General features: G+C 43.3%; 1 protein-coding gene across 1 annotated transcript; it reads right to left on the reverse strand.

Moving 5' to 3' along the window:
* Window positions 1-1,653: 1,653 nt before the first annotated feature.
* Window positions 1,654-20,337, reverse strand: LOC111952283 (fatty-acid amide hydrolase 1-like). The gene is made up of 15 exons (XM_023970835.3): window positions 20,018-20,337; window positions 19,719-19,832; window positions 18,765-18,905; window positions 17,896-18,029; window positions 17,344-17,550; window positions 16,123-16,163; window positions 15,699-15,823; window positions 8,052-8,177; window positions 7,698-7,795; window positions 7,125-7,224; window positions 6,703-6,746; window positions 6,557-6,596; window positions 3,652-3,760; window positions 3,156-3,301; window positions 1,654-2,687 (listed from the first exon to the last, which is right to left on the reverse strand). Exons 1-15 carry the CDS (start codon window positions 20,222-20,224, stop codon window positions 2,565-2,567), a joined length of 1,755 nt encoding a protein of 584 aa, XP_023826603.1. The 5' UTR covers window positions 20,225-20,337; the 3' UTR covers window positions 1,654-2,564.
* Window positions 20,338-23,057: the final 2,720 nt, after the last annotated feature.

Consider the following 23,057-nt stretch of genomic DNA (forward strand, 5'->3'; position numbering starts at 1 on the left):
AGGTTTCTGTAAATTAGGTGTTTGGACCTCTAACCACTGAGTCATGACATGAGGACCCTGCTAGATGGTCTGATATGTTGTGTTTTCTTGGTCTGGAGCCAGGTAAAGCCACAGTTGAATGTTGAGCTCTAACTTCTCGAACTCTTGTTAGAAAACCCCCCAGTAGTACAGTGTCCATATCAGGACAGCCTTAGTCTCGGTCCTGCTGAGATGGACAACGTACCTCAGGATTCAGTCTGAGTAAATGCCGTAAAGGTTTTAGTCCAACCATGCCCAGACCATAGGTTGATCATCAGTACAGGGTTGTTATTAGCAGAATGTGTGGTGTGGTAGCAGGTACTTCTACCTCTGTGAGCATGATAGTAGGGAACCACTACAGGAGCTATATTAAAAACACACAAGTCATTAACTACAATCAGCTAACATTATAAAAACAATGACATCATCCTGATTACAGTTTGAAATCAACCATTTAAGTAGAACAATTTGAATGTTGTAAGAGAGAGATGGAGTGAGTGTGTCACTGTAGGTATTTGCGAACAATGTCAAGTTCTGAAGAGACCCGAGACCCCCCCCCCATTGCTTAATGCTCCTTGACTGAAAGGCACTGCCAGAAACGCACACACACGTTACTCTATGTACCACAGATAACAGGAATACTCTCAATCTACTCTCTCCTTGCTTGTCTAATGTGTCGACGGTCGATCATATTATTCCACATAGTAAAGAGAATAAGAGTTTGTTGTGGTGGTCAAAAACTAAAATACACTGTCCCAATGGGCCCCAAACCTAGGAGAGTTTAAAACAAAAACTAATATTTACAATACTTGGGGCTAACTCACAATAAGCGGCAGCCGTGGCGCTCCGGCCCTGCCGATGGAACCGCTGTATCATTATGTCCCATCCCCCCATCTATCCCTGCACTAAAGATACATCCTGTTATTGAGGCAAGGCAGTAAGCACTCACAGACAATTATCTGTGCCACCAAGATGGAGAGGGGAGGGCAAAGATGAAGAGAGGAGAGACAAGGAGGGCAAAGATGAAGAGAGGAGGGACGAGGAGGGCAAAGATGAAGAGAGACGAGGAGGGCAAAGATGGCAATTGGTAAAATGAGACAATAATAAGAAGAGGGGATATAGGACAGAGGGGAAGGGGGAAGAGTACAGATAGCTAGGGGTAGAGGAGGAAGCAAAGGTGGAAACGGGGAGGGAGAGATGGAAAGGTAGAAGTAGGAGAGCTATGGCAAAAAAGGGGCAACACTTCAGCGTAAAGGGGAGAGGACAGCAGAAGATATGTGCTAGCACAAATACAGATGGGGAAAGATAGGAAGAGACATACAGTATACGCCACTCCATCATTAGAAATGGCCTGTGAGTAACGGAGCCAGACTGCATCTTCATTTTCTATAGTGTCTGATGTTAGCGAGACGCAAGCTAGTACCGCATATCTTAAATGGCAGAGGGAGCACAATTTCTCCCCTTAATATTGCTGTGCCTGTTCATGCTACATATGCTGAGATATTAGAGGATAGGAATGTTAGTGATTGACTGGGGAGGAGAGTGGCAGAGATTGTTACTATTATCCTGGGTTCAGTCTCACATCCCACTATTGAACAAGATGGTCAACCATTGATGGTATTGAATGAAAAAAAATGACAGTCAACACATGATTTTAATAATTCTGTTTGATGCAATTTTTTTTAAAGTGTCATCTTTGATCGTATAAAAATTACAGCATTATTGAGATGTACATAAACGAAAATATTATAACGCAGACATGCACTGCAATGTAATGCTTTTGGTGTCACGTTTGGAAGACACTTGACCTCAACATGATAAATGTGCTCATCCCTAAAGCATGCACACACGAACGGCATCACATAGAGGGCTATATTAAATAATTGTTTAATTTGAGATACGAAAAACAGACATTTACATTTTAGTCATTTAGCAGACACTTATCCAGAGCGACTCACAGTTAGTGCGTTCATCTTAAGATAGATAGGTGAGACAACCACATATTACAGGCATAGAAAGTACACTTTTCCTCAAAGTAGCTATCAGTAGTCAGAGCTAGAAGTCAAACTCATTTTCCTATATAATGATAAATGCATATGTTGATTATAGTTGACAAATACCAAGTAATGTCTTACTTCATTACTGTTTCCTTACATTATAAGTGTGTGTGTGGGGGGGGGGGGGGGGGTTAATCAACTGAGGTAAACATAATTTTTCAATTTCCTTGAGTGTGTAAGAAAATATTACTTCCCATGTACTTAAATTACTGATGAATTCCTATTTAAAGGTCTGGTGCGCTGATAGCAGCCAAGAACAACCCTCAGTGTTTCTCAGTGCACTTGGATCGGTCTTCACTCCAATCTGCTTTCTTAGACATTTAGGATTACCTGGGCCAGGGGGCCTCCTCAAGTTACCTCGCATCACAAGAACAATGTTATATTGAATTTTTACTACTTCTAAAACCCAGTAACATTTATGTACATAAAAGTTTTAACTGCTTGATCAAACAGGTCCCCGTTACCATTCTCTCCCTCTCCGTCGACCTCTCATGTCTTATCCTCTCTGACCAGCATCTCGACCTCTCTCATGAATCGCAGACAGAGCTCATCCTGCCAGGGCAGGGCCACACACTGGACGGCCACAGGAAGCCCCACTCCACCAGTCACTGCCTGTAGACACACACAGCATCCCAAAAACGTTAGTCCCAACCAATGATGTGCAGATCAGGGCATGTACTCATAAATCATTTCATCAGAGTAGGAGTGCTGATCTAGGAAGTTGCCCACAGTCCATCCCTAGTAATCTAAAAGGCAAAACTGATCCTATATCAGCACTCCTTCTCCGAGACGCTATTTGAACATGGGCCCAGTGATCTGATCTCTGCAACACAACAACCAGGACGTCCATCTACTGGTTACATGTGGAACTGCAGCCTAAGATTCACAGGTTAGTAGCTACATAAAGACATACATTAATGAACAATTATGAGACCATAGTGTTGTATCATGTGCTTAGGATACAGGTTGTGCCATCTGCAATGGGTAAAATGGCCACTTCAAGTCAAGATGTGAATATGTTTGGAAAGGGCTAAATGTACTGTAAATATTTTAGGAGGAAGAGTTTGTGACTCCGGCTACCTTTTTGTAGAGCTTGTCCCACATGTCCCCATAGTTTCCCTTGTAGTGCCTGAGTTCTTCCTCATCCTCTGCTGTAACCGTGGAGACAGGAACCACCCCAGCAGGGAAATTAAGGAGATTGTAGATAATGGTGTAGGTGAGTGTACCTGGAAAGAGAGATGGAGAAGAGAAACAACTTAATCACACCACTATCTTGTTTCGCATTGGAAAATATGGCATGATTAAGTCAAAAGAAAAGTCTCAAACCCCAAAGGTTAAGTAAATCTTTGAGTGACTCCGAAGTAAATTATACAAGTGGCCTTGGACAACACAAAATCAACTCTAAGCAAAAACAGTTAACTTCCTATGCTATAAAAGACAAACCTCATTTCATAAGGTGTTAATTTGCCACAGAGAGAGCAGAGATGGGTACATACTGGTGAGCTGGCCACAGAGAGAGCAGAGATGGGTACATACTGGTGAGCTGGCCACAGAGAGAGCAGAGATGGGTACATACTGGTGAGCTGGCCAGGGTAGTTATGGATGTAGGCTGGACCAACCATGGGACACAGCAGCACGTCCAGCTCACATCTCCTCCACTCTGCAATCACCTCATGCATGTAGTCCTTAGAGAACAGATAGAGATAGAGAGCAACAATTCCCTCAGAACATTGACGCTCACAGCCTTCTCACCAAAGCTAGATGTGTTATACAGAACAAAAATATAAAACGCAACAATTGCATATATTTGACTGAGTTACAGTTCATATGAGGAAATCAGTCAATTGAAATAAATTCATTAGGCCCTAATATATGGATTTCACACGACTGGGAATACAGATATGCATCTGTTGGTCTCAGATACCTTAATATAAAGGTAGGGGCGTGGATCAGAAAACCACCATTGCACCATGCAGCGCGACACATCTCCTTCACATAGAGTTGATCAGGCTGTTGATTATGGCCTGTGGAATGTTGTCCCACTCCTCTTCAAAGGCTGTGTGAAGATGCTGGATTTTGGAACACGCTGTCGTACACATCAATCCAGAGCATCCCAAACACGCTCAACGGGTGACATGTCTGGTGAGTATGCAGGCCATGGAAGAACTGGGACATTTTCAGCTTTCAGGAATTGTGTACAGATCCTTGCGTCATGGTGCTGTGCATTATCATGCTGAAACATGAGGGGACGGTGGCGGATGAATGGCACGACAATGGGCCTCAGGATCTCGTCACGGTATCGCTAAGCATTCAAATTGCCATTGATAAAATGCAATTGTGTTCATTGTCCGTAGCTTATGCCTGCCCATACCATAACCCCACCACCACAGGGCACTCTGTTCACATCAGCAAACCACTCGCCCACACAACGCCATACACGTGGTCTGCAGTTGTGAGGCTGGTTGGAAATACTGCTAAATTCTCTAAAACAACATTGGAAGCAGCTTATGGTACAGAAATTAACATTATCTGGCAACAATTCTGGTGGACATTTTTGCAGTCAATAGACCAATTACACGCTCCCTCAAAACTTGAGACATCGGTGGCATTCGGTTGTGTGACAAAACTGCACATTTTAGAGTGGCCTTTTAATGTCCCCAGCACAAGGTGCACCTGTGTAATGATCCTGTGGTTTAATCAGCTTCTTGATATGTCACACCTGTCAGGTTATCTTGGCAAAAGAGAAATGCTCAATAATAGGGATGTTTGTGCACAAATTTGTACACAAAGTACATTAGAGTGCTTCGTTTGAGAAACAGACTGTTGTCCTGATTTAAAGAAGCAATAAAACCAGCCTTTAGACTAGTTGAATATCTGGAGTATCAGCATTTGTGTGTTCAATTACAGGGTCAAAATGGCCAGAAACAGAGAACTTTCTTCTGAAACTCGTCAGTCTATTCTTGTTCTGAGAAATGAAGGCTACTCCAAGCGAGAGATTGCCAAGAAACTGAAGATCTCGTACAACGCTGTGTACTACTCCCTTCACAGAACAGCGCAAACTGGCTCTAACCAGAATAGAAAGAGTGGAAGGCCCCAGTGCACAACTGAGCAAGAGGACAAGTACATTAGAGTGTCTAGTTTGAGAAACAGGCGCCTCACAAGTCCTCAACTGGCAGCTTCATCAAATAGTACCCGCAAAACACCAGTCTCAATGTCAACAGTAAAGAGGCGGCTCCGGGATGCTGGCACATGTGAATAATACAATTTGATTTGAAGCACCTTTGGCAGCGCTTTCAGCCTTGAGTCTTCTTGGGTATGATGCTACAAGCTTGACACACCTGTATGTGGAGTTTCTCCCATTCTTCTCTGCAGATCCTCTCAAGTTCTGTCAGGTTGGATGGGGAGCGTCGCTGCACAGCTATTTTCAGGTCTCCACAGAGATGTTCGATCGGCTTCAAGTCCTGGCTCTGGCTGGGCCACTCAGGGACATTGAGACTTGTCCCGAAGCCACTCCTGCGTTGTCTTGGCTGTGTGCTTAGGGTCGTTGTCCTGTTGGAAGGTGAACCTCACTCCAGTCTAAGGTCCTGAGCGCTCTGGAGCAAGTTTTCATCCGGGGTCATCTTGATTCTCCCTGACCAAGGCCCTTCTCCCCCGATTGCTCAGTTTGGCCGGGCGGCCAGCTCTAGGAAGTCTTGATGGTTCTAAACGTCTTCCATTTAAGAAAGGAGGGCCTTGTGTTCTTGGGGACCTTCAATCCTGCAGACATTTTTTGGTAACCTTCCCCAGATTTGTGCCTCAACACAATCCTGTCTCGGAGCTCTACGGACAGTTCCTTCGACCTCACGGCTTGGTTTTTGCTTTGACATGCACTTTCAAATGTGGGACGTTATATAGACAGGTGTGTGCCTTTCCACATCATGCCCAATCAATTGAATTTACCACAGGTGGACTCCAATCAAGTTGTACAAACTTCAAGGATGATCAATGGAAACAGGATGCACCTGAGCTCAATTTCAAAGGGTCTGAATACTTATGTAAATAAGTAGTTAAAAAATATATAAAATATATATATAAATTACGTATTTTCGCTTTGTCATTATGGGGTATTGTGTGTAGGTTGAGGAAAAAAAGTATTATTTAAACCATTTTAGAATAAGGCTCTAACATAACAAAAGGTGGAATAAGTTGAGGGGTTTGAATAGTTTCCTGAATGCACTGTATATACACAAACATAATATTGTCTGTGACTTGTTCAATCGAATGCAACACAGATCATTTTTAATAGACAAAGATATCAAGGTGTGAAATAATATTAATATGGCCTACGTAATCAAAAAGAAAACTGTGCACACGCATGAGTCGCCTACAAAAGAGTTTGCTTCTGCTGCAGCAGTCGCTGTAAAATATAACGCATGCGGCAGTCACTTCGTTGACCTCTAGACTGATATGTGAACCACACTGATTACCAAATGTTTACCTACTTCCACATCCACGTGATGTCTCCACAGGTCTTGCACAGAGCTGGTGAAAAAGGAAATGATGGTGTAACTAACTATGGTTACTTCTGTATTTCATAAACCATGTAACTGATAGAAACCTGGAGAACAGGGCTGATCAGACAGCTCACCCAAATCCACGCAGGCTATCCAGAGAGGCAGCGATGCGGGGAAACTGAGGGAGGAAAACGTGTCAGAAGTATTCCCAGGCGACCAAATTCTCCAGCACTTTAAACCAAATGCAAACTACTCTTCACACCCCTATACCCCTGTTAACTCCTGAGGGCACGTCATTTGGCGGATGTATGACCCCTATATCTCTATACTGAATTTCCTTAAACCCCCAGAAAGTATTTGGAATTGAAAAATGCCTGTGGAATATAATCAAAATAAGTAATACAATAAAAGCATTGATGCTACAGTTTCATCAATTGAATATGAAATAGAAAGACGCACTCCTCAACAGGAATTACAATGACGCAGAACTGTGAAAGAGTCATTGGGTGGGGGAATGGTTTCTCCAGTCACTGTTTTAACCTTCCCCTTCACTTACTATAGGCTTGAGGAGAATGGAGAGGATTTTCTTCACAGTGCGAGGCAGATTGTAGGGGATAATCTGAACCCTGAGACACGGGTCGACAGGACCCCCTTTCCTGAAATAACACACATAACAGAGTTTCTTTCATTGACAACATATTTTTGTGTACTGGATAGATCATTTCACTCCCAGGGAAGTTCATTGGGGTAGTTTTGCTAAACTCGTTGGGATTACCAGGGTCATTAGGCCCAAAATGGAAGTAAACAGGTTGAAACAGGGAACAACAACATTTTTATTTAACTAGGTAAGTCGGTTAAGAACAAATTCTTATTTACAATGATGACCTACACAATTCAGCTCCGCCCTATGGGACTACCAGTCACGGACTGTTGTGATACAGCCTGGATTCAAACCAGAGTGTCTGTAGTGACGCCTCAAGCACTGAGACGCAGCGCCTTAGACCGCTGCGCTACTCGGGAGCCCACCAACATGGACTTGTCTAATGAGAAACACAAATTTTTGTTTTTCCGTTTCTAAATATTTTGCTAGTGTGCCTTACTGAACAGAACCCAGGGAAATTTGACTCACAGGTTGCTAAGCAAGGTAGTACATCCGTCGCCGAAATGACCCCTGATAACCAGCTCATGAATGGCATAGGTCAGCCTTGGGGGTATGAAGGAAACCAACTGGAGAGAGAGAGATGGGGGGGGGGGGGGGGGGGGGGAGATGGCGAACGATGGAGAGATGGAGGGAGAGAAAGGAATGCAATTTGCAATTACATATCAATACAGTCATCAATCAAACTATAAACAAATTACGCTTATTTTTATGTTTCTGTCATTCAGCAGTCCAAGTCAACACTGTCTGATAAGTGTTCAACCAAGCTCTGATCTGGATTATCACAAATAGATCAGACTGAGACTGGGGCTGGAGGGTACTCACCGTGTGCCCTGCTTTCTCCAGCAACGCCTTGGTCTCCCTCAGGGCTCGGCCCATGCTTGGAGAGGCCATGGCATAGCCGTCGTTCTCATAGTAACCAATCCTCAGGGGCTTGGAGCTCTGGTATACCTGGAGGAGAACAGAGGAAAAATATAGCAGATAGAAAGACTTTCCATCACAAAATATAATAGTGATATATACTGAACAGAAATATAATAGTGATATATACTGAACAGAAACATAATAGTAATATATAGTAATATATACTGAACAGAAATATAAAACGCAACATGTAAAGTGCTGGTCCCATGTTTTTTTTTGTACAGTCTCTCATTCACAATTTGAGAAGCACTTGATAATGCCTCGAATTTCCCAGTGGCATCCCTTTTGTGTGGCCATAATACACCCCTAAAAAAATCATTCTGCAGCCCTTCTCCCTAAATGCTGCCTGCTCCGAAGCACCTCTCATCTCACTCACACGATCAGGTCTTTCTTTTGAAGCAATGCGCACATGGTAGTAGGCTATAAGGGCAAATGTTCCATTAGCGAAAAACACCATTATCAACAACAAAAAAGGACACTTTCCCTGTGGTTTATTTTCATGCCAGCCAGGTAGGCTATAATCCTGTTGTAAATATAAGCAATGCGCTTAATATTAGGAAAGTTCAAAAATAAATATAGTAGCCCTAGCCTATAGAAAGCTCTTTTCAGTAGAGGCCATCACTCCGTTTTCACGCACAATTGCATAGCCTATTGAAATGTTGCGCAGCATGAGCTCATGGGCTCTCATGAAGTGTTTGATTAGATTTTCAAATACATTTGCATTGATGTCAGATTGATTAGAGGGACAATAGGATGCCGAGTACCAGGCAGTTAGCAAGTTTGGTAGGCTACTAATGACCATCAGCAGCATCAGAGCTTGGATAAGCCTAATTACCGTAACTAAACAGTCAAGTGGAATTTGACTGCCTTCATGACTCGTGGCGGTAATACAGTCACCGTAACAGCCCTAGTCACACAACACAATGCCACAGATGTCTGAARTTGAGGGAGCGAGCCATTGGCATGCTGACTGCAGAATGTCCTCCAGATCTGTTGCCAGATAATTGAATGTTCATTTCTCTATCATAAGCCACCTACGTCATTTTGGAGAATTTGACAGTACGTCCAACCGGCCTCAACTCCAGACCACGTGTATGGCGTTGTGTGGGCAAGCGATTTGCTGATGTCAACGTTGTGAACAGAGTGCCCCATGGTGGTGGTGGGGTTATGGTATGGGCAGACATAAGCTACGGACATTGAACACAATTGCATTTTATCGATGGCAATTTGAATGCAGAGATCCCGTGATGAGATCCTGAGGCCCATTGTCGTGCCATTCATCCACCACCACCACCTCGAACAGCGGGAAAACATTCCACAATCAACAGCCTGATCAACTATACGCGAAGGAGATGTGTCGCACTGAATGAGGCAAATGGTGGTTACACCAGATACTGACTTTTTTTWAAAGGTATCTGTGACCAACAAATGTATATCTGTATTCACTGTCATGCGAAATCCATAGATTAGGGCCTAATGAATTCATTTCAATTGACTGATTTCCTTATATGAATTAATTGTTCCGATTATATTTTGTTCAGTATAATACTAAAAAATATGGATCTACCATTATATTCCTTAGGGATATCTATTGGACCACAAATCACGTTTCCATCCAACCTTTTTATACGAGTAAAGTACATTTTTGTGACAGGCCTGATGGGCACGGATAATTTGTCACTAAACTTTCCAAACGTCAACAAAGCAAAATATGCTAGACAAGRTGGGATCTTTTTGTGTCTTTAAAAGTAATTATGCAAGAAATGTCGGTGTAAGCGCTTATGTGCAAATATTTATAGAATAACCATCATATCGRCGTAAACTTGGAGCCAAGCGATGACGTGTGGTCCTCCCACTACGACTTGTAGGGAAAGCATGCAGTTTATTAGACAACAGATGAAATAAGTTACGATGAACTTCAAACTTCACAGGGTGGTGAAAGTGCAAGGTGATGAGCTTGATGCTCCTTTCCAATAAATATTGAGGGTCTTATTCTGGTAACAGGATGATCGATGCGTGGCTGCCATTTGACAAATAATGTTGCTCTCTTGTCCATAATAATCTCATCATGTAGACTAAGAACACCAGATCTTTCTAGGACATAGACTGACCAGATGAAATGATCCCTTATTTATGTCACTTGTCCAACCGGTCGATTGCGATCGACTAGGCAATCGTAGTCGMTCACCAAACATTTCCTATTTATTTTTTCGTTTAGCGCTGTTGGCGTTAGGTGCACTTGATTCAGCAGCCCTAGCGTCAGGAAGGCAACATGTTCCCATTTTGATCCATTTCATGTGTCTGAAGGTAGAACTCCGCATACGCGGCAGGCCCAGAGAGCAAATCAAGCGCAACTATAGGCCCACTGCTGSCCAATCAGATAGCTCAGTTCACGGTGTCTGCAGTTTCCTCGAGCCAGACTGTAAAAACAAGCCACGGGCACACAGAAAAGTTGATACTGTGAGATTAAAAAATTTATAATTTAAACCATGACTAGAGACTCAAAGAATAGCGTAAAGAGTTACTGTTTTTATAAGTGTTTAGGTTGTTATTCAACACTTTGTTCAACACTTTTATAAGCTATAAAAAAGGTGCGTTCTCCCCACTTCCACTACAACCAGCACAGCAGCTTCAATAAATGAGTAGAGCAAAGTGTTTCCATAAGCTTGCATTGTTATTATCTGCCTTTGTCTTTTTGAAATCAAGGAATATTTAACTTTCTCTGGTCATATGAGTAACATGAATTGGTGCATGAGGCAGAAATAATGCAGTGCGACTCCAGTTTCGCCATCAGTTGGAAGGAAAACTTTCCTTTTTATCAGCGGAGGGGGGGGGAGCGGAAGGGCAGTGAGAAATTATTACCAGTGTGATCATATACCAAAAATGTTTAAATATAATTTCAAAATGGTCTGAGAAGAGCAATATTGGCAGGGGAATTCAAGCATAGGCCCAATACATTACCACTGCATATTGGCTATGGAATACTAATTGAGGCTGTTCTGAGGGCAAAGTGGGGAAGGGGGGGTGCAACTCAATATTAGGAAGGTGTTCTTAATGTTTTGAACACTCAGTGTATCTGCTAGCTGTTGGCTAGAGCGCACGTGCCCAGGGGCGGACTGGGACAAGAATTTAGCCCTGGCATTTCATACACACCAGCCCACATTGCCAACTCTAAATATAATACYCACTGCTAGTAGCCATGTATTCATCCAACAGTACATTGAATGTCCTTTGCAGTGGTAGGTTACTACCCATGAGGCCTATGCCCTCCCAATAGCCGGTGCGCATTTCTTGCTCATGCCGCTCCATATCTCAGAGCTACATCAAAAGTGTACCTACAGAAAACTGACACCCTCCTCTCTTCGACAGGGACAAGTGGACAAAGCTTCCAAAGCTGTGCTTTTTCAGAAATTGCATTTTGAAATGTTAAGCGATCAGAGCGCATTGGGGAAAGAGGAGAGTGGCTCGTTCATCAGAGCAGCAGGCCCCCGCGAGGGCACAACGGCAGGGCAGACACTTTCATTACAGGAATCATGAGGACAATGCACTTTACTGTTTGGCCAAATGATGGTTTTAGCCGCCCCAAGAACAGGACGTTTTGTGTGAGGTGACAACRTAGAAGTTCCTCTTTCTACATTTGTAGGCACCCTTTGTGTTTTTTACGATCCATGATCTTGGCTGTCTAACTGATGACCAATCCGACCCTGCACATGCCAATACCAGAGTGGGTACACTCGCTATATAACGCAACATTTTTTCGTGAGGCAAATCATCTGTCGAGTTGAAAATGCAATGGAAACCCATTTAACTTGGTAGCATCTCTGTATTCCAGAGAAAGAGACACAKCTGCATGTGAGCTCTCACATTTTTCAACATGTTTTTTACAAAAGGATAGATTTGGAGTTAGATAAACTTGGATTTTTCAGCAGGTACATATGCAGGATGCTACAACATGGCCTTCGCTCCAGATCAAAACTCCAAACCTACAACCTWATTTTGGCCAAAATTGACCGGAGAGATTACTGCTACCAAGGTTTCCTTTTTCCAAGCTATACAGAGGGTGCTCTGGCAAACAAACAGCAGAGACCTGAGGACACCATCCAACCTGGAGTAGTGTTCGGTTTGATGCTATTTTGAACGCCAAGAAGAAAAAGTACAGTACAATGAATGCGGAGTTAAGGCTGCCAGGCTCGCTAGGACAGACCAGATACAACTTCAATTAGCACCGAGGTGTGAAGTGAAAGGTGTCGATGCCTTTGGGCCCAACAAGTGGCAGGAGTCCCATTTGAAGGCCCCTCCTGCTGTTTAAAGACCATCCACTGGCATTTTCTACAATAAATCTGCCTCCGGAAATAAAAGCTTCTCCCAAGTGGGTGTGACACCTACTCCCGTTGCCTGCTGCACCGCTGCTTGGATTCCACCGGGCGATCTGTTCCCAGTCTGTCCTGGCCCGTCTCCCCCTTCCTGGTACAGGTACCCCCACCACACTCCCACCTGAGCTTTCTCTCGCATCCAGCACACACGCACTGCTGGGGCGAGTGACTCTGACTTACAATGGCTACCCCCAAATGGTTATATATTTATTTTTTTCTTGCGCATTTTGCCATTTGCCTCATGACTCCTGCATGCTTTGTTGACTACAAATTTTATTTTCCCAACCGTGAGACAGACTGTTTGTTCCCACACTCGGGACTCTGACTCTCTATTGGTTACACTGACTTTTGGCCTCCCTTCCTATTCTAACCATCTCTCGCCAGCTTTGTATTCATGTTACCTGATAAAATTGCTGTACAATATGATCTTGTTGCCATCTGATGCACATTCAGATGTCATAAATCAGCACTGCAGAGCTCTCCCTGTCCTATGCCGTGCCTTGATGGTATTACTGTTGATGATAACTGGAAATGTGCACGTACACCCTGCCCCATCTACTGTTGCTAGCCCCAATTCTGACTTGTTCTCTGATATCTGCTTCACTGATTTCTGCTCTCGTAAAAGCCTGGGTTTTCTGCACGTTAACACTAGAACCTTATTACCTAAAATGGATCAATTGAAAGTGTGGGTTCACAGCTCCAATCTTTATGTGTTGGTCGTTACTGAGACGTGGTTAAGGAAGTTTTGAATACTGTTGTCAACCTTTCTGGTTATAACCTTTCTCAGCAAGACAGATCTTCCGTAGGTGGGGGAGTGGCGATCTTTACCAAGGATCACCTTCAGTGCTCGGTTGTCTCCACCAAGTCTGTCCCCAAACAACTTGATTTTCTGGCTTAAGCATTCAACTTTCAAATAGCTCTTTGTTGACTGTTGCTGGGTGCTATGGTCCTCCATCAGCACCAGCCTGTACCCTACCTGCCGTAAGCTCTCTCCTGGCCTCTTACACTAAGTTTGAATTTGTTCTGCTAGGTGATCTAAACTGGGATATGCTTAAACCACCTGACCAAGTCCTAAAGCAATGGAACTCCCTAAATCTTTCTCAGATTGTTACCAATCCCACAAGGTATGACTCCAAACACCTAGAAAAGGCTACTCTCCTTGATGTTACTCTCACAAATAATAGGTGTCAGTCTGGTGTTTTCTGAAATGACCTTAGTGATCACTGTTTTACAGCCTGTTTTCGTAATGGCTGCTCAGTGAAACAACCTGTCCTGATTTGTCATAGACGCTTGCTAAAAAACTTGAATGAGCAAGCCTTCCTTCATGAACTGGCCTCCTCCTCTCCTCACTGGCCTTCTTTTTTTTTATATTTTCAGTGGTATTGTTAACAAACACGCCCCATAAAATAAATGAGAATTAAAAACAGGTTCGGCCCCTGGTTCAACCGTGATCTTGCAGAGTTACTCCACCTCAATAATTGCATTTGGCAAAAGGCTCGGCACACGCATACTCAGGCTGACTGGCTCTCGTTCAGGGAAATTAGAAATAAGTGCACTCAGGCTATCCGGAAGGCCAAAGTTAGTTACTTTAAGGAGCAGTTCTCTCTCTCTGTGGGTCTAACCCCAAGAAGTTCTGGAAAACTGTTAAAGACCTGGATAATAAACCCTCCTCCTCACAGCTGCCCATGTACCTTAATATTGATGTGGTTGTTACAGACAAGAAGCACATGGCTGAGCTCTTTAAATCACCACTTCATTAAGTCAGGATTCCTACTTGACTCAGCCATGCCTCCATGCCCATCCAACATTTCCACATCTCCCAACCCTTCTAATGCAACTATCCCCGATGCTTCTCCCTCTTTTTCCCCTACCCCGCTACAAAGTTTCTCCCTGCAGACAGTCACTGAGTCCGAGGTGCTAAAGGAGCTCCTGAAACTTGACGCCAAAAAAACAACTGAGTCAGATGGTTTAGACCATTTCTTCTTTACGGTTGCTACCCCTATCATTGCCACGCCTGTCTCTCCTTTCTGGGGAGGTTCCTATTGCTTGGAAGGCAGCCACCGTGCGTCCTTTATTTAAAGGGGAGATCAGGCTGATCCTAACTGTTATAGGCCTATTTCGCCCTGTTTATCAAAAGTGGTGGGAAAACTTGTCAATAATCAACTGATTGGCTTTCTTGATGTCTATAGTATCCTCTCTGGTATGCAATCTGGTTTCCGCTCAGGTTATGGATGTGTCACTGCAACCTTAAAGGTCCTCAATGATGCCACAACCGCCCTTGATTCTAAACTCCCGACTTCAACTGTATCTACTGCAGTCCTCATCCTCCACATACAACACCCGTTCTGCCAGTCACTTTCTGCTGAAGGTCCCCAAAGCACACACATCCCTGGGTCGCTCCTCTTTCAGTTCGCTGCAGCTAGCGACTGGAACGAGCTGCAACAAACACTCAAACTGGAAAGTTTTATCTCAATCTCTTCATTCAAAGACTCAATCATGGACACTTACTGACAGTTGTGGCTGCTTTGCGTGATGTATTGTTGTCTCTACCTTCTTGCCCTTTGTGCTGTAGTCTGTGCCCAATAATGTTTGTACCATGTTATGCTGCTACCATGTTGTGTTGCTACCATGCTGTGTTGTCATGTCTCTCTTTATGTAGTGTTGTCTCTTGTCGTGACGTGTATTTTGTCCTAATATATATATATTTATTTTTTTATCCCAGCCCCCGTCCCCGCAGGAGGCCTTTTGGTAGGCCGTCATTGTAAATAATATTTTTTCTTCTTAAATGACTTGCCTAGTTAAATAAAAGGTTAAATAAATAAAACTTAAAAAATGTATTCGGTACATGGGAATTTAACCGCACAAGGTAGTTATGTGCACTACGTCACCACACACAGCCTTTTATCCACAACAAGTCAATTTGATGTAAACAAATCCCTGGTGGGGAAAATGCACGTTTTGTTTTTATACAGATTTTACACGATTCACATGAAAATCTGTCACCAATTGGATGGAAACCTAGCTAATGATATGTATTCTATGATAAGAGAAACTTCACCCTGGAGCCTATGTACGGATCATCTCCCACAATCCTAACCGTAACCATTAGTGGGGAAAATGCAAAACTGACCCAAGACCAGCATCTGGGGGAAACTCCCTATGATAGAGAACCCACCTGTTGGTTGAATGGGATGGGTGGTACCGTGGGGTCCAGGATGAACATGTGGTCACAGAGCAGAGCATGCATACAGAGAGCCAGGCTGTCGACGTCTCTTGCCATGGGCCCAAGGGACGACAGCACTGGAACAAGCACAACACAAACAACTTGGGTCATCATGACAGTGGAAAGTCAATCACTAAAAGCTAACAATACCATTAGTTATCATGTCGTTACTATACCAGAGTTACTGTATATAATGCATTAAGCACCCTTTGGAAATAATTACTATATTTTCCGCAGAATCAAAGCAGTGCTCACTTTTCTTTTGAAAATGCTTTTTTGTAGACCTTATGAAGGACTGGCAGAGGGGTCAAGCAAAATGTTATCAATTTATTTACTATGCATGAGCAGGGATAAAAGTTTAATGTTTGAGCCGTACCTGACTTTTGGCCCCGGACACAGGAGCTAGCACCTCGCAAACTACATTTTTTTTGTTTTTAAAAGGAACAGAGAAAATCAGTCAATATCTAACATCTAACCAAGCCCATCGGGTCAATATCTAACATCTAACCAAGCCCATCGGGTCAAATATTATCTAACATCTAACCAAAGCCCATCGGGTCAATATCTAACATCTAACCAAGCCCATCGGGTCAATATCTAACATCTAACCAAGCCCATCGGGTCAATATCTAACATCTAACCAAGCCCATCGGGGTCAATATCTAACATCTAACCAAGCCATCGGGTCAATATCTAACATCTAACCAAGCCCATCGGGGTCAATATCTAACATCTAACAACAAGCCCATCGGGTCAATATCTAACATCTAACCAAGCCCATCGGGTCAATATCTAACATCTAACCAAGCCCATCGGGTCAATATCTAACATCTAACCAAGCCCATCGGGTTCAATATCTAACATCTAACCAAGCCCATCGGGTCAATATCTAACATCTAACCAAGCCCATCGGAGTCAATATCTAACATCTAACCAAGCCCATCGGGTCAATATCTAACATCTAACTAAGCCCATCGGGTCAATATCTAACATCTAACCAAGCCCATCGGGTCAATTATCTAACATCTAACCAGCCCATCGGGTCAATATCTAACATCTAACCAAGCCATCGGGGTCAATATCTAACATCTAACCAAGCCCATCGGGTCAATATCTAACATCTAACCAAGCCCATCGGGTCAATATCTAATCTAACCAAGCCCATCGGGTCCAAATCTAACATCTAACCAAGCCCATCGGGTCAATATCTAACATCTAACCAAGCCCATCGCGAGTCAATATCTAACATCTAACCAAGCCCATCGGGTCAATATCTAACATCTAACCAAGCCCATCGGGTCAATATCTAAAATCTAACCAAGCCCATCGGGTCAATATCTAACATCTAACCAAGCCCATCGGGTCAATATCTAACATCTAACCAAGCCCATCGGGTCAATATCTAACCAAGCCTGGGAGTCTTGTGATGTACTCTTTCTTTGAACTGTGCTCAAGGTTATGAGCATTGTAAAAGATAACATGTTAGGCCAAGTCACCATGAGACACACAGATTCACTAACAGATACATTTGATAGAAACACTAAGGAACACTGACAGACATACTAAGAGTAACAGACCCAATAACACACCCACCCACCTCAGCCTGTTGGCCGTGGGCTTGAAGCCACAGATCCCACAGAAGGATGATGGGATGCGGATGCTGCCCCCGATGTCGGACCCTATGCCCAGAACCGAGCCCCCTCCTCCGATCAGTGCCCCTTCCCCGCCCGACGAGCCCCCTGACGTCTTCTGGGGGTTGTGGGGGTTCAGAGTCAGCCCATAGATAGGGTTACCACAGTCAAAGCTGGAAATGAGGACAATAAACTTATTTTTAGGACATATTTAAAGGACTGCTTTCTCACATGACACATGGGATGACCAACCACCTTAACTCTGGGTGCGGACTAGCCTGGTCTTAGGGCTTCGACGAGGACCACGTCCACACATTCCTCATTCACATTACTCAAGTCAAAGCTCTTGCACTAAATTACATGGCTTACTGTGGTGCAACTGGCACGTCTCACCTACTACAGTGTGTCAATGTAGTTCAAGTGTATGTGGCGATCCATCACCAGTTGACATTGTTTGGGATCCAAATAATATTCTGAATCTCATGTGTTGCATTCACAAGTCTAAAATAACTATTTACTTTAGCAGGCCTTGGGGCACGTTGGTCTTGACGAAGGGAATGGCGCCTTGTCTCTTCAACACTTCAACTAGCACACTGTCCCCTGTGGCGGGCAGGTCCAATTTACAGATTACGCCACACGTAGAGTCATGACCCTAAACACAAAAACAGGAGGAAAAACTAAAACAATGAAATCATTCATGTAAAAAAGAAAAATCTATTTCAGTAGACGTGCACATCTCTGAACCATGTTACCGGTAGGGCTATTGTCACGAGAGATTCAACTATACTGAACAAAAATAGTAATGCAACAAGAAACAATTACAATGATTTTACTGAGTTACAGTTCATATAAGGAAATCAGTCAATTTAAATAAATGAATTAGGCCCTAATCTATGGATTTCACATGACTGTTAAATCAGCTTCTTGATAGGCCACGCCTGTCAGGTGGATGGATTATCTTGGCATAAAATAAATGTTCACTAACAGGGATGTAAACAAATTTGTACACAAAATGTGAGAGAAATTAGCATTTTGTGCATATGGAAAATGTATGCAATGCAACGTATGCAATTTCAGCTCATGAAACATGGCACCAACACTTTACATGTTGCATTTATATTTTCTTTCAGTATAGAAGCACAAACTCTGAACCCAGAACCATGTTACCGATTGGGCTTATGTCACGAGAGAGTCAACTAGAAGCGAACAAACATATGTTACAGACAGGCCTACCATGGAGCATCTTCCTGGACACAGATTAAGCCTAGTCCTAAAAAGCATACTCTATGGAGAATCTCCATTTAAAAATGTTTTAGTCCAGGACTAGGCCTAGGTACAGGGGAAAAGGGCAATGAAACACACTGAAATGACACCTAATCAACACTACCTTGTATCCAATATTTTCCTTGATGCTGACAGGGACCCCATAAAGGAGACCATCCTTGTGAGAGTCAATATCCTCCAGCTGATCCCAACTTTCCAGCAGGATCTCAGTGCAACAGTTCAGTCTCCTATTCACCTCCAAGGTCTGTGGGGAAACAGCATGGGAYAAATCAATGGGACTGCTTTAGTAGATTGATAGGCCTAGTAGCGTGGTCTCAGATCTGTTTGTGTTGTCTTGTCAACTCCTATGGTCATGGTAACAAGAGCACAAACAGATCCCAAACAGATCTGGGACCAGGCTAGATTGATTATCACACCACAATAAATGTTGCCTAATAGGTGATGGGCCTTCAATACAACAACATGCATTGTTTTATACAATACAGCTGCATTTGTTTTGTAAACACTGCAGAAATGATCCAGGCATGTCATCATAAACTGTGTACAAAACATTTGAAACACCTGCTCTTTCCATGACAGACTGACCAGGTGAAAGCTATGATCCCTTATTGATGTCCCTTGTTAAATCCACTTCAATCAGTGTAGATGAAGAGGAGGAGTCAGGTTAACGAAGGATTTTTAAGTGTGTGCCAGAGGGTGAATGGGCAAGACAAAAGATTTAAGTGCCTTTGAATGGGTATGGTAGTAGGTGCCAGGCAAACCGGTTTGTCTCAAGAACTGCAACGCTGCTGGGGCTTTTACGCTCAACAGTTTCCCATGTGTATCAAGAAAGGTCCACCACCCAAAGGACATCCAGCCAACTTCCACACAACTGTGGGAACCATTAGAGTCAACATGGGCCAGCAGGAACAAAACTAGGTCACCAATGCTTGCAATGAAAACAAAACTATATTTTATAAAAATGATGCAGTCCACAAAATTCCACAACATGCACATTAGAAATAGTTGGTATAAGCTATATGTGAATACTGGGGGTGTTGATTGGATTGTGCATGACCTTTTCCATGTATGAGTGGAACACAGCTTGTGGAGTTAGTGCTCCATCCTTCAGTTGTTTGGACAGCTCAGCCAGGGACAGTGAGAGGATGAGAGAGGTGTCTGTCTCAGGGTGCTGACATGGGATTCAAAGAAGGAGAGTATGAACAGCACGTTCGAGTCACAGCTGTGTCTGACTAATCAGCCGTGTTGAATGTTCATTCACTGACGTTGTTAGCTAGCTTTCGCTTAGCCTATTCATAGAGGCAGAATCCACCCTTGGGTTCTCGAGCAAATTTTCGCTAAATTAGTCAAACTTACCGACTCGTTGAACTGACAGACAGCATGCTCTGCTCGTTGCAGCGACTTTTCTCTTCGCACTTTTGCTTTCTGAATTTTCTTCCACGACTGTTGGTGTCCAAACCATTTCAGCAAAAGGACCAAGGCACTTGCACCGCATGCTGTGGCTGTCAGAATCACTGTCCATTTCGGCTTTGCTCCAAAAACAAGTTGTTTATAGTTATCCATTCTGTCTATGACGCCTATAAAGCTATCCACCTTGAACAACAGACTTTCTAAACTAATGTGATAATGCTAAATGGGGAAACGTTCCATGTATCATAAACATATATAATGTGTGATTGCGGCCCGCAATTCGGGGCGTTCCTTACATGTAGTTTTTCATGCATCTACAGAAACGCCCCCTATCGAGCATCCCATTGGTTCTGAACACACCATCTTCACGCTTGCGTGATACTTGATATTCGCGATTTCCCCTGATTTTCTATGCGATTAAAATGTGTGTCAAAAGGGAAATAACAATATTATCTGAGTTTTTCGGGGGCGAAGGACATGGTCTACCGGAGTCCTAGCTAGCTAACAAGTTAGTAGTGTCCTTCGCTCCGGGCTGCCGATCACCTGCCCTCGTGGTTACCAGAACTGCAGGAAAGCAGTGCCCGACAGGCGTGGGCGAAGTACACTGTCTACGGGTGTCCTAGGTTGGTTGTCACAGAATCATCAAGCTAGATATGATGTATTCTATAAATGTCTAGCATACTTTTACGACCTTTGTTTTGAGGAAAAATTCCCGTTTTGACTTGATAGAAATACATAAAATCTATAAAATGCTATTTTAAAGCGGTATAAATCATTAACTAATTCACTGTTTGTAACAGAAACATCAAACTAGGTATGATTTATTCTATAAATGTCTAGCATACTTTTACAACCTTTGTTGACGAAAAATTCCAGTTTTGATTTGATAGAGGGCGTGTGGTCAAAGTTCTAACGAGTCTGTTATACCTTATTAGAAGGGGCCTGACAGAAAATTCTGCATCTTCAGTCATATTAAATTAGATTACAGGAAGAAACTACGGGATGAAGGGGTCAGGCCTGACTAACAAAGAAGACAGGTGGATGGATAATGAGAACCAAGAGGATCAACATGGACATTCCACGGCGGAGATAAGGAAAACTAAGAGTGAACCATAACACACATTTTTACTATATATACATATATATGTATATATATATTAGCATGGGTATTGAAAGATACCAGAGGGTGGATAACAAAAAAAAGCACTAATATAAGAAGTAGACGGTACATTTGGTTTGGTTTTGGGGCCAAATGTATACATTATGATTTGCCTCTGAACTGTATGTGAACCCCTCTGCAATCTACTGGCACTAACCATTAACACTAGGACTTCAACCAGGCTCTACACTCAGTTGCCACTTTATTAGGTTCACCACCCTATTCACAAAAATAAATTGCTCCTACATACACCAAGTCCAGCGGTCTTGGCTTGCTAGGCACTAAAGCATGCAGAGAAGTATTCAGGTATTCTGTTACTGTTTGTTTGAACTTTAGAATGTGCAAAATGACAGCACAATCTGTGATGGTCTACAAAACAGTTTTTTAATAATTCCAACACTCAGCTTTTACTGACTGTAATAAACGCCAACTGGACTTAAAATTTATTCTTCTCTTGGAAACCTTGATAAGTATGTAACTTCTCGAGCCTTGGTCGTGGCACTTCCCTACAGTGCATATCTCCACTCCTATTCCCCAGGTGCTCTCATTTGTTGACTTCTGTAACCGTAAAAGCCTTGGTTTCATGCATGTTAACATTAGAAGCCTCCTCCCTAAGTTTGTTTTATTCACTGTTTTAGAACACTCTGCCAACCCGGATGTCCTTGCCGTGTCTGAATCCTGGTTAGGAAGTCCACCAAAACCCCTGAAATTTCCATCCCTAACTATAACATTTTCTGACAAGATAGAACTGCAAAAGGTGGCAGAGTTGCAATCTACTRCAGAAATAGCCTGCAGAGTTCTGTCTTACAATCCAGGTCTGTACCCAAACAATTCGAGCTTCTACTTTTAAAAATCCACCTTTCCAGAAACAAATCTCTCACTGTTGCCGCTTGCTATAGACCACCCTCTGACCCCAGCTGTGCCCTGGACACCATATGTGAATTGATTGCACCCCATCTATCTTCAGAGCTCGTGCTATTAGGTAACCTAAACTGGGACATGCTTAACACCCCGGCCATCCTACAATCTAAGCTTGATGCCCTCAATCTCACACAAATTATCAATGAACCTACCAGGTACAACCCCAAATCCGTAAAAACGGGCACCCTCATAGATATCATCCTAACCAACTTGCCCTCCAAATACACCTCTGCTGTTTTCAACCAGGATCTCAGCGATCACTGCCTCATTGCCTGCATCCGTAATCGGTCTGCGGTCAAACGACCACCCCTCATCACTGTCAAACGCTTCCTAAAACACTTCAGCAAGCAGGCCTTTCTAATCGACCTGGCCTGGGTATCCTGAAAGGATATTGACCTCATCCCGTCAGTAGAGGATGCCTGGTTATTCTTTAAAAGTGCCTTCCTCACCATCTTAAATAAGCATGCCCCATTCAAAAAATGTTGAACCAGGAACAGATATAGCCCTTGGTTCACTCCAGACCTGACTGCCCTTGACCAGCACAAAAACAGCCCGTGGCATACTGCATTAGCATCGAATAGCCCCTGTGATATGCACATTTTCAGGGAAGTTAGGAACCAATATACACAGGCAGTTAGGAAAGCTAAGGCTAGCTTTTTCAAACAGAAATTTGCATCCTGTAGCACAAACTCAAAAAAGTTCTGGGACACAGTAAAGTCCATGGAGAATAAGAGCACCTCCTCCCAGCACCCCACTGCACTGGGGCTAGGAAACACTGTCCCCACCAATATATCCACTATAATTGAGAATTTCAATAAGCAATTTTCTATTGCTGGCCATTCTTTCCACCTGGCTATCCTTACCCTGGTCAACTGCCCTGCACCCCCCACAGAAACTCGCCCAAGC

This window comes from Salvelinus sp. IW2-2015, linkage group LG26, assembly GCF_002910315.2.
Source record: "Salvelinus sp. IW2-2015 linkage group LG26, ASM291031v2, whole genome shotgun sequence".
NCBI classification, from domain to species: Eukaryota; Metazoa; Chordata; class Actinopteri; order Salmoniformes; family Salmonidae; genus Salvelinus; species Salvelinus sp. IW2-2015.